The sequence below is a fragment of the Physella acuta genome, unplaced genomic scaffold (genome assembly GCF_028476545.2).
Source record: "Physella acuta isolate Inbredline_101_S28 unplaced genomic scaffold, ASM2847654v3 ptg001973l, whole genome shotgun sequence".
Lineage (NCBI taxonomy): Eukaryota > Metazoa > Mollusca > Gastropoda > Physidae > Physella > Physella acuta.
This window is the reverse complement of record NW_026733478.1, coordinates 52,541-65,580: the sequence shown is the minus strand read 5'-3', so window position 1 is coordinate 65,580 and position 13,040 is coordinate 52,541. Positions and strand designations below refer to the sequence as shown.

General features: G+C 37.5%; 1 protein-coding gene across 1 annotated transcript; it reads left to right on the top strand.

Moving 5' to 3' along the window:
- Positions 1–379: 379 nt before the first annotated feature.
- LOC131931450 (interferon-related developmental regulator 2-like) lies at positions 380–11,557 on the top strand. Its single transcript, XM_059288248.1, has 8 exons — positions 380–610; positions 4,386–4,461; positions 4,780–4,845; positions 5,239–5,503; positions 6,849–7,114; positions 9,369–9,477; positions 9,566–9,703; positions 11,046–11,557. The coding sequence occupies exons 1-8, from the start codon at positions 397–399 to the stop codon at positions 11,133–11,135; spliced, it is 1,224 nt and encodes a 407-aa protein (XP_059144231.1). The 5' UTR covers positions 380–396; the 3' UTR covers positions 11,136–11,557.
- The last annotated feature ends 1,483 nt before the right edge of the window (positions 11,558–13,040 follow it).

Below are 13,040 nucleotides of genomic sequence, written 5' to 3'. Positions count from 1 at the left end.
AGAGAATTCAAATTATACACTATTACTATTTTATTTTGTAAAATAAAAATTAGTAAACGTACACAAAACCAAAATTATTAATTTTATATTCCTTATGATTATTTGTAGAATACGCAAGAACGCAAGAAAATTATTTTTTTTTCAACTACACTTTTTTTTATTATGGTCGGCTGTGGGCCCTAAACGGCGCCAACCCCCCCCCCCCCCCACCTGGCATTGCGGGGTCTGGCGTCACTGTAGTTCCACCCCTGGCCCCGCAGCTCCCCTGCTAATCCGGATTCACCCCCTCTCTTCTTACACTACTCGGTGTGCAAAATCGGTAATTCCCAATTAATTCTTGTTTCTAAATGAAAGCAATTGGACCAGAGATACCATCACTTCCGCTCCGTGACCACAATGGAAGGTTCACGTAATAATCAGATAGAAAGATTTCTAAACCGCACTCATCTGTGGCGTCTGGTAAATGGATATCATCGGATTAGATGGTGGATTCTATCCAGGATCAGAAGAATAAGAAACGACCTGGTTCACGAGCTTGGTGCAGATTCTGACGAAGATATAGATGAGAACGACGTCAGCTATGATATTGATAACGATACCCTGCTGTGCAGTAAGTGCTGATTAAAATTGCGATAACAATGGACAAGAACGAGAAGAGTCCCGTGAGGCATATTACATATATTTTTAAAATCATATGCGGCGTTATAAAAATTAAGGTGGTTATAAAAATTTAATAGTGACATTTTTGTCTGACATATTTGATGTATAATGTACTTGGTGTTTTTAGTATTGATTCTTAAAATATTATATTTCTGAATTAATAGTCTGAAGTTTTTTTTGTTTTTTTTTTTTACTGCCGCTATTAAGGCGAAAAGGACAGGAACACGATTTGTGTCCATGTCCGTATCAGAGGCGTAGCGATGGGGCGGCAGGGGTGGGGGGGAGGCGGGGGGGGGGGGCGTATGTCTCCGGGCGCCGAACTTAGGGTTTCGCCAAAATGGGTTTGAAAAACAAATTGAAAGTTTGAGGGCGGTTGTGCAAATTAAAAGTTTGTCCCCGGGCGCCGGGAAGGGTCGCTACGCCTCTGGTCCGCATTGACGTGTATGACGGAAAACCTTTCGCCTAACTCTAACTCATTGCTGTCCATTAGTTCTATATCTAGAACAAGTTGATCTAGACCTAGTTCCAGTACTGTTTCGGTTTCCACAGTCGTTATTTATTATTAGTTATAATTATATTATCGACTCTAGAATTAGACCGATGACATTTCGCTAAATTTTACCAAAGTAATAACTTAACACATCTCCATCTTAATAAGAAAACCATTTATGGTATATATTTTGTATCGTTGTAGATTTGTTTTTAATTAAATTTCCTTGTGGTTGTAAGTGTTGAGGCTACTTTCTGGATAGTGAGTCACTGTATATGGTGATGGGTGTGTAAAGCCACGCTACAGCTACATTCTTGCTAGTGGGTAGCATTATGGACTCTAATGGTGGTCTGTATCAACACTTACTACATTCTGGTTTGGGTAGCCAATGCCTCAGCGCCATCAACATCTAGGTGGTACAGCATCAAGATCCACGAGACTTATATAATGCAAGTTCTATAACATTTAAAACCTATCCTAGAATCAGACAATATTCACTTGTAAGTAATGTGGGATGAGGCTGGTGGGTTTCACGTGTGTTAATGATGTGATCAGATCCAAAAGTCTTGGGTTCACATCTCAGGTTTGAGTTTATTCAGCTTTAATAAGTACCTGGAGTGAAGGCAGTTGGGTGCAGAAATATCTCCACTAACCCTTTGTATTAAAAGTGCAGTGAGACAGGGGCGACAACTTGACTTGCTTCACTCAGGTTGAACCTTGTGATCAGTCATTCCGTGAGAGCAACGGTTGACGGTGAAATGTTTGTTTGAAACTGTATCTCAAGTATTCGTTTTCTTTGACCGTAGTTTTATCAAATTAAAGTTTCCCTTTCAAACCTGACGGTCTATGGGGCAAGGAAAGTAGAATTCACTTGTGATATGTTTGTTTGAAACTGTATTTAAAGTACTCGTTTTCTTTGACCGTAGTTTTATCAAATTAAAGTTTCCCTTTCAAACCTCACGGTCTATGGGGCAATGGAAGTAGAATTCACTTGTGATATGTTTGTTTGAAACTGTATTTAAAGTACTCGTTTTCTTTGACCGTAGTTTTATCAGCTAGGGAGAATTAGCTTTGACTTAAAACTTTCGAGGGGTGGGGGGAGTTAGCCATGGAGGTCTAATCATACATAGAAAAGATGAAGAAGAGCTCATATGTTTCTCTGACCTCGACTTATTAAGGGATGGTGAGGTCAGGACTATGCCCAGCACCTTTACTTACCCAACGGGGCGGGGCACTTAAATTGGGTCGGCGGACACTGGTTAAAATTTATTTTCTAAATAAATTATGTATATATATTTTAATTTTTTTTTTGGGGGGGGGGGGGGGGATCCAGGGATAGTGCCCCCCCCCATCGCCCAATGAAGATATGCCTGAAACAAACTTTGGTAGTTCTTAGACCATTTAACGTGTATTAATTTTATTTTTAATATACCGAATATAATTTTAAACGACGTGATTGTACTATCTTTTGCTATGTCGCTGTTCCGCTCCGTTAGTTTGACCCTGGCTTCGACTATTGTATAGTAAACAATTTGGTTTGGAGTAACTAGAATTAAACTTAACCAAATGATGCTAATCGTTGAAATGTGTGTACATCCATCTATTTGTTTACGTCAGCCAATGTCTTTACATCCATCTATTTGTGTACATTCATCTATTTGGGTATATTCATCTATTTGTGTACATTCATATATTTGTGTACATTCATCTATTTGCGTACATTCATCTATTTGTGTACATGCATCTATTTGTGTACATTCATAAATTTGTGTACATTCATAAATTTTTGTACATTCATCCATTTCTGTCACATTCATAAATTTTTGTACGTTCATCCATTTCTGTCACATTCATCAATTTGTGTACATTCATCAATTTGAGTACATTCATCAACTTGTGTACATTCATCAATGTTGTACATACATCAATTTTTGTACATACATCTATTTGTGTACATTCATCAATTTGTGTATATACATCTATTTGTGTACATTGATCAATTTGTGTACATTCATCAATTTGTGTACATTCATCTATTTGTGTACATTCATCAATCTGTGTACATTCATCAATTTGTGTAAACTCATTAATTTTTGTACATTCATCAATGTGTATACATGCATCTATTTAAGTACATTCATCAATGCGTATACTTCCATGAATGTGTGTCCATCCATCAATCTGTGTACATTTATCAATTTGTGTACTTACATCAATTTGTGTACATCCATCTATTTATGTACATCCATGTATTTGGGTATATCCATCTATTTGTGTACATTCATCTATTTGTGTACATCCATCTATTTGTGTACATCCATCTATCTGTGTACATCCATTTATTTGTGTACATCCATATATTTTTGTACATTCATCTATTTGTGTACATCCATTTATTTCTGTACATCTATATATTTGTGTACATCCATCTATTTGTGTACATCCATCTATCTGTGTACATCCATTTATTTGTGTACATCCATCTATTTGTGTACATTCATCTATTTGTGTACATCCATTTATTTGTGTACATCCATATATTTTTTGTATATCCATCTATTTGTGTACATCCATCTATTTGTGTACATCCATATATTTTGTGTACATCCATCTATTTGTGTACATCCATCTATTTGTGTACATCCATATATTTTGAGTACATCCATCTATTTGTGTACATCCATCTATTTGTGTACATTCATCTATTTGTGTACATCCATCTATTTGTGTACATCCATATATTTTGTGTACATCCATCTATTTGTGTACATCCATTTATTTGTGTACATCCATATATTTTTTGTATATCCATCTATTTGTGTACATCCATCTATTTGTGTACATCCATATATTTTGTGTACATCCATCTATTTGTGTACATCCATCTATTTGTGTACATCCATATATTTTGTGTACATCCATCTATTTGTGTACATCCATCTATTTGTGTACATCCATCTATTTGTGTACATCCATCTATTTGTGTACATCCATATATTTTGTGTACATCCATCTATTTGTGTACATCCATTTATTTGTGTACATCTATATATTTGTGTACATCCATCTATTTGTGTACATCCATCTATTTTTGTACATCCATATATTTGTGTACATCCATGTATTTGTGTACATCCATCTATTTGTGTACACCCATCTATTTGTGTACATCCATCTATTTGTGTACATCCATATATTTGTGTACATCCATCAATTTGTGTACATCCATCTACAGTAAAGGATTATCCATCGGACTCGTCTCTAGAGGAGAAAGAAAAACCCATTCGAGTCGAGTACCTGAGCGTCAAAAGGTAATTCACCGTGGTGTTAAATGTGTGTTCAAATTAAAAGGTAGTTAACAATGTCTTGCGAATTATGGCACTCGTAAAAAGTAGTTTAACTTGTGAAATTTATGGTACAATTAACAAATATGTGTGTTTAGCGTGTTAGGTTGTTTCGTAAACTAATGCTTATAAATTCATTTTGCGATATATTTTTAGCCATCATTTATTACATGTTGTAATGGTTTAAAAATTGAAGTGACAGTTGATAAGACTTCGTAGAGATTAATTTCTTATCGTATTTGTATATATGTATATATTTAACAATATACATAACGTGTTTTACAGTGATTTATTTCGCATCAATCTGCTGCGAGTGATCAAAAGAAGGCTTCAGGTGCAAGGATTTGAAAGGTTAGGGTTCAAATCTCGTTTGTCTTGTGTGTGATGTGCACGCTTGGTCTATCTGGCTCTGATAGTTTGAGACAGATACATTACATGTGCTTCATTTGCTTCATCTGCCTTGCTTTGTCATTGGTCGAAACTGGCGAACGAAATTGTGACCACTCCTAGACGACCAATTTCTATAAAGCTTGGCGCGTGGTTCAGGACCAATAATAGAGCAACGTGACATTAATTGTGACTTAATAATTGGGCACAGGACAAATGATCTCAGGCAAAATAACCAGGACATAAAAAAAATCTCACGGACAAAGGATCACAGGAAAATTGTTTCCGATTCATCAAATTATATATCTGTTGCTGTGTAGGACACAAAAGTCATCAACTCATATCTGTACCCTTCAGGTTAGAAGCTTGCACGAAGGAAGGGCTCGGTGACGGCCTGCTGAAGTGTCTGAAGGAACAAATGGGAAAAGAGCGGGACCTGGCCGCTGATTGCCTGAGGCTGCTGGCCGTGGAGCTACGTGCCGAGGGTTCCAGCATATTTCGGGACAAGATTTACCCTGAGCTGACCCCCCTGTTGACAGACGGCACCACCCACTACAAGACTCGCGCGGCCTGTGCCATGACACTCGCCACCTGGTGCTACCTGTGTTCCAGTGACCTGCAGGTATTCCATGCATTTTTTACACGCGAGTGTTTTAGCCCTTTTTTGTTTAAATAGGTTTAGGACATTACTACCCCCCTCGTTCCCCTCCCTCTCGACATTACCCCCCCCCCCCCCCGAGACATTACCCCCTGACAATCAACGCCCGAGTAAGTACCCCCCCCCCCCCCATCCGATTCTGAAGAACTCTGACCTTAACTCAAACCACAAACCCTGACCAGAACAATAGCCCCAAACCTCATTGACCGGTGGGGGGGGGGGTGTAATATATTTGAGGGGGGGGGGGGAAATGTCATGCTCCTTGCTTAAGTACAGTTCTATTTGAAGAAAATACTTTCCGCAATGAAAAACACAAATTGTTTTTAAATGCCAAGCTTTTGTCCTAACAATTGTCGAAAATTCTCTGAAACTCATTTGCAGACGTATTCTCTATATTTCTCACGGACTGTTGTTTCATTGACAAATTATCTATTCACTACTTTTCAATCTGTTAGTTCCATTCCGGTTAGCTGGACCATTATAACAAAATGTTTTCTTTGAAATATCTGATTTCTACTTGAAATTTCCAGTAAATAACTTCTTGTTATTAGTGTAAATATGTTACCTTCGAACTGAGTTGCATGATTAAAAAATTAGTTTTGATTTTTAGTCGCATCTCTGGGTTTTTTTAACATGCTGATCATTTGACAGACAAGGTACTCCAAGTTGAAGCTTTAGAAATGTTACAACATTGTTTTCTCTGTAGTGCAATTCAAATATGGGTGGATTTCCTATACCAGTGTCCGATAATAGAATCTTTTTTTTAAAAAAACAGGGGTTAGGCTTAGGGTTAGGGTTGCTGATAGTTAACTAAATACACTAACGGTTTGCTAATTTCAAAGATAACCCTACCCCTAACTCCTACCCTAGTCTACAATAGGCCTAACCCTAATTTCTAACCATAATACTAGTCGAGATAACAATACAACTAACAACCTAACACACCTATTTTCGGAAGAGTCTATTATAGGACTAGTGTCTTAATCATCCTAAATATTATGTAAATACAAACGGTAGCTGCAGTGAGTTTAATAATAAATCAGATAGTGTTAGTTTCCTCACAAGTTAAAGACAGTTACATTGACTATGGACGTTTCGACCCAAGGTCTTCGTCAACACACAACAATGTAACTAACACTATCTGTTTTATTACTAATCAAATATTATGTAAATATACAAAGGCGTATTTCTGAGTTTGGGATCTGATTTTAAGACCAATAGCTATTACGTTAGTTCTGTGCTTTTTCCCTTAAAATATAAGTCAATTTTTGTGCAAAGTTTTACATACACTTTTTTTTTTCATTTCAAGAAATTCCAAGAGCTGAGAACAAAGCTCGAAGATATGTTCGTTCCTGTCTGTGGGCAGGGAGATAACTCTCTAGTCAAGAGGGCACAAGGAGATAACTCTCTAGTCACTAGTGCACAAGGAAACAACTCTCCAGTCAGTAGCGGGCAGGGAGACAACTCTCAGAACGTAATATTCCAACAGAATTGGCTGATGTGTCACGTCTTGAAGGCTTGGTGTCTTCTGTTGACCAGTTGCACACAAGATGACATCCAGGCCCACATCAACAAGTAGGTTCACTATGGTGTTGGTAGTCTAGGTGATATTTTTATAATGTAGTTACATAATCTTTTGGGCAGTGTTTCTTGCAATCTCTTCATCAGTGTTTCTTCCAGACTTTTTTCCCGGGGGGCACTTGAAATTTTCGGGGGAGCGGTAGACTTTCTTCGGGTGGGGGGTGGGGGGGGGTGGGGGGGGGTGGGGGGGTGGGGGGTTGGAGCATTCTATGTTAAATGTATATATTTTCGATATAAATTCCATTTCGTTCGGGGGGGGGGGGTGGTAGACTTTCTTTGGGGGGGGGGGGGGGGGGGGCAGTCAGCTCTTCCGAAGAGATGACTGGAAGAAACTCTGCTCTTCATCTACCCCCACCCCTCGGAACGAAACATAATCTATATGGAAAATATATTCTTTGAACTAAAGCGAACATGGCAAGGCAAACTGACGCTTTTCAGTTAAGTATTTTAAAGTTAACAGATGTAGGCCGTATTAAAAGATGTTAATGTTAATTCGGGCAATGGTGAAAATTAAAAAAATATTTTACAAGTTGTATTTCAGTAAGAGCAGTCCGCACCCGCAGTCCTAGCAAGCAAGGCAGTGTTAGTGCCATCTAGCCAAATGATTTCGGGCTACAAAAGAGTTAGACGCCTGTCGGACTGGCTATGTACAATCACATTGGGAGATAATTAAAAGCGGCCCTTTACCGACTTAAAATAGACATAGGCGTAGCGAGGGGGTCATATGTCCCCGGGCGCCGACATTAGGGGGCGCCAAAATGGGTTGGAAAAACAAATTGAAAGGTTGACGGGGAGAGGAGAGGGGTTCAAATCGAAAGGTTGAGGGTGGTGCACATCGAAAGGTTGAGGGGGAGGGGTGCAAATCAAAAGTTTGAGGGGGTGCAACTCGAAAGGTTGAGGGGGGGGGGGGTGCAAATCAAAAGTTTGAGGGGGTGCAAATCGAAAGTTTGTCCCGGGCGCCGGGAAGGGTTGCTACGCTTCTGAAAATAGATATGCGTACATAGTCACGGGTCATTTTAAAAATTACAAAATGTAAAAATTGCGAAACAAAAAATCAGGAATATTAATTAAATATTACATTTTTTAAAAATCAAGTAATTTATTGGCCAATTAAAATGGTACACTGGAGATATGTTAAATGTTTGAGAGCGGGTGTTTTTGAGCTGATAGGGTTCGAGCTAGATAAACTCCTGGGCAATGCATGATGTTTCAGGCGGTAGAAACAGTAGAACCAACTCACGTTTGGGACTGGATTAGTTTCTGAGTAAAAAATGTTTCAGCTAGCTATTAACTGTATAGCTCTACTCGGTACCAGACTCACGTTAAGGAAAGTAAAAGGCGTCTGGGCATATTGCTGACCACACTATTCCTTCGTATGGCCAGGTCACAGACACAGGTCAACTCTACTTCACTTGCCCCATGGGTCGTAACGTTCGAAAAAAGAACTTTAAGGATTTTTTGTTTGAATAATCTCTCAGTTGTTCTGTTTTAATTGCATTTTTACTTTCTCGTATATACGTAGTATAGAGAAAGTATTGTAATCGTGCAAAAAAAAAAAAAAAATCGAGATTTTTACAAATCTCGACGTTTTACACCTCACTGATACGGAAAAACATAATTTTGCAATCTTGTCCGTATGTCTGTGTGTGTGTCTGTGTGTCTGTGTGTCTGTGTGTCCGTGTGTAAACACGATAACTTGAGTACCGTTACAGCTAGGTTGATGAAATTTCATATATAAGTATTTTATCAAAATCGTAGATCCGTATCAACTTTTGAGCGATTTCCGAGAACCGGAAGTGGTACTTTTTCTACTTTGAATTTTTCAAAAGCCTATAACTTGAGTACTATTTCAGATAGATAAATGAAATTTCACATGTAAGTAAAAGATCTAATTCTCTACCTTCTGTTAAATTTTGAGTAATTTCCGTTGATCGGAAGTAGTAATTTACGCTACTTCCGATTTCTCAAAAAACTAATGTAAATTTTTAAAATACTAATAATATTGCGCACTATTATGCGCTTTTTTATTTGGCGTTCACTTGGTGTGCAATTAATTTGTCTACGAGATTTTATTCTATTTTTAAAAGTTTAAGTATTTAAAATGGATTAAAAATCATGTCTATAGCCCGAGTTCCCATCCCCTGTTATTTTATATAAGAATATTCGAGAAAGTTTAGGGTAGATCACTCCCGGTTTATTTAAATAAATGCAATGTTGTGGAATTTCTATTTTGTTTGTCCTTCTGTAGGCACATGGGTTCTCTGAAGGAGTTTTTGAAGAGTTCTGACGAAGAGCTGCGCATCACAGCTGGTGAGACGATTGTCCTGCTTTATGAGATGTCCAAAGGTGCTAAAGAGGTAAATTTTTATCTGGCCAGTAACTGAGAGTTAAAGGACTTGAGTCTTTTGTTGAAAACATCGCTTCATGCGTCTGTTTTTACTGTAGGAATTTAGCGAGGAGGAGAATGAAGCAAAGCTTTGTAAACAGTTGAAGCAGCTTGCTAGTGAGTCTGTCAGACATCGGGCCAAGACCAGCAGACGACGCCAGAAGGCAAGCTTTAGGGACGTTTACAGAAATGTCGTTGTGAGTTTTGACTCTTCAGCCACACAAGTTATTTTTATTTTTTTACAACAACCGATAAACTTGTGTAGGCTATATCTCAAATATTTGGTCTATTTATGGAATTCGGTTGTATAATTTTGCTATTTTTAGACGAAAATAGGTCATGATACAAAAAAGCAGCAATTTTAAAGCTTTCCATAGATGTATAAGGGTATATGGGTAGATAAAATACGTAATACAAATATTGGGGTCAAATTAAACTAATAATTAGCTTTCTGGCAAAAACTGAGCCATGGTTACGATTTTAAAATTAATTTTAAGCATATCTTAAAATAACATAAGCCACAATAAGTTTCCTTTTAATAAAAGTGTTTCTAAGATTTTGAATTGTTTATTTCAATAAACCGGGAGTGATCTCCCCTAAACTTTCTCGAATATTCTTATATAAAATAACAGGGGATGGGAACTCGGGCTATAGACATGATTTTTAATCCATTTTAAATACTTAAAGTTTTAAAAATAGAATAAAATCTCGCAGACAAATTAATTGCACACCAATTGAACGCGAAATAAAAAAGCGCATAATAGTGCGCAATATTATTATTACTTTTAAAATTTACATTAGTTTTTTGAGAAATCGGAAGTAGCGTAAAGTACTACTTCCAGTCAACGGAAATGACTCAAAATTTAATAGAAGGTAGAGAATTAGATCTTTTACTTACGTATGAAATTTCATTTATCTATCTGAAATAGTACTCAAGTTATAGGCTTTTGAAAAATTCAAAGTAGGAAAAGTACCACTTCCGGTTATCGGAAATCGCTCAAAAGTTGATACGGATCTACGATTTTGATTAAATACTTATATATGAAATTTCATCAACCTAGCTGTAACGGTACTCAAGTTATCGTGTTTACACACGGACACACACACACACACACACACACACACACACACACACACACAGACACACAGACATACGGACAAGATTGCAAAATTATGTTTTTCCGTATCAGTGAGATGCAAAACGTCGAGATTTGCAAAAATCTCGATTTTTTTTTTTTGCACGATTACAAGACTTTCTCTATACTTCGTATATACGAGAAAGTAAAAATGATAAAAAAATTGATATTTTCAAATTATTTAATATCCAAAAGAGAATCGGCTTAAGGGAATTGATGTAAGAATTTACTAAACGACAGCAGCTAAGATACTTATAATAACTTACAATAGGCAGTAGATAACTGCTGTATTGTAGTAAGTCACGTTGTAGAGGTGTGCACCTTAAAATGTAGTACATCCATTCCTGCAACTACCCTTGTATTTACTTTCGTTAGTTTTTTTACGATTTTCCCCCATTTTTAGGCATTTAAGTTGGAGGTTGCTGCCCTCAGAGCCAAGACTAACGTGTGTGCCATCACGGGCAGAGAGTGCCAGCATCATCTCAGCAAGTAGGAAGCCGATGCTTGAGATAGGTCTCTGGATGCTATAATTAATATCGTCGTATTCCATCCGTAGCGTGTCATCGATTGGCCTACATTGTTTGAACCTTTCATCTATTTTGTCGTCTTCACAAGTATCAACAATAAAACCATAACGTCACACCAAATTAACGATTTAGCTCAGCAAATGACTGAATTTTCTTTTTACTTAAATGTATCATTTTTCTCTATGTCATGCTTTCAATTAGATACGAATTTAACATTTATTTTCGGATTGTAAGATATGCTGTAATTAGTTGATTATTCTCAGTACCATCACTGCATACAATCATTACATCGTTGTACTGCATTTATTAGAAATTAAAAGTTAATGGAAAAATATCGTAATGAATTCTATAATTTAGCCTGCGGAATGTTCTCTGGTCAATAAACACAACTACCATTACAAATCTTCGTACTTTGTTTTCTATTTATATTACAGCCTTACTAGTTCCTTATTGTGTCATTATCTACAATCGCACTCATTCTTTGTTCCATCGTTCATTTATACTTTTCTAGTTCAATGTTTCTTTTTTGTGTTACTACTTTATTAGATATTCGTTTTTTTTTTAAATTTACTTTTAAAATATTTTTATCATGCTTTGGGGTCTGCGTGTCTCTTGACAATTGTTTAGCGCCCAACCTGTATACGCCTCTGATAGCCAGATGATATTAGTAATTACTGAACAATGGTCCGTTAACGCACACACACACACACACACACTCATATTATAGTTAAATGTAAAACGTAATACTAACTGCGTCTTTACGAATTCAATGAGATAATTTTATTCAGTGCCTGTAGATTCCACGCACGCATCTGTTAAGTCAACATTTTTGTAGTTATGACTCATAAAATATGAAGAATAAACATAGTCATTTATAAACATATTTTTCTCTGAAAAAGCATGTAACTAAAACAATTTGGTTGTCATTTGCAGTAGGGGAAAATTTCTTTGAGATACGACCTCTTTTAAGATTAGACAAATTAATTAGTTGGTAATGTTAGTGTCTTTATTACCAAGTATCGATGACGTCATTTTTATTGTGTAATTTTTTTTGGGCAATGGCTTTTATGTTTACTCGAAAATCAATAAGGTCATGTTATTGTGTGCACTTTTTCGGCTTTAGAATATTTCTTACTATATGTTCCATGTGACGTCACGTTTCGTTTTTCGTTTTCACTGTGAACGTTTTTACTTTCCTTGTGTTTTCTCTATAGTAAAAGCGCTCCCAACAGATAGATTTCGAGTTCGAATCCGGGTTCAAATCAGTGGAACGTTCACCCAACTCTGATGGGTACCCAAACTTACGTTCGGGAAACGAAGGCGGCTGGGCATAGTGCTGACTACCCTATCACTTCATATGCCGATGTCTCTGAAGCAGATGAACTCTGCTTCATCTACCCCCGGTCTCTTGGGCACGAACGGGAAACGATGATAGACTACCTAGGCAATGTATAATGCCTGAACATTCATTTTGTATTTTTTTCTTTCATTTTTTTGACTGCTTGTTAATTAAGACTTTTGCAACCAGGGCATTTCACACTTTGCCTGAGCAGTTCATTTAATTTTATGTTTAGGCATTTTATGCAATGCCTAGGAAAAGTTTGAAAGCGACAGGGATTGTATGCATTGCTGGGTTTTTTCACACACACACACACACGCACACGCACACGCACACGCACACGCACACGCACGCACACACACACACACACGCACACACGCACACACGCGCACACGCGCGCACGCGCGCACGCACACACGCACATACGCACACACGCACACACGCACACATGCACACACGCACACACGCACACACGCACACACACACACACGCACACACGCACACACGCACACACGCACACATGCACACACGC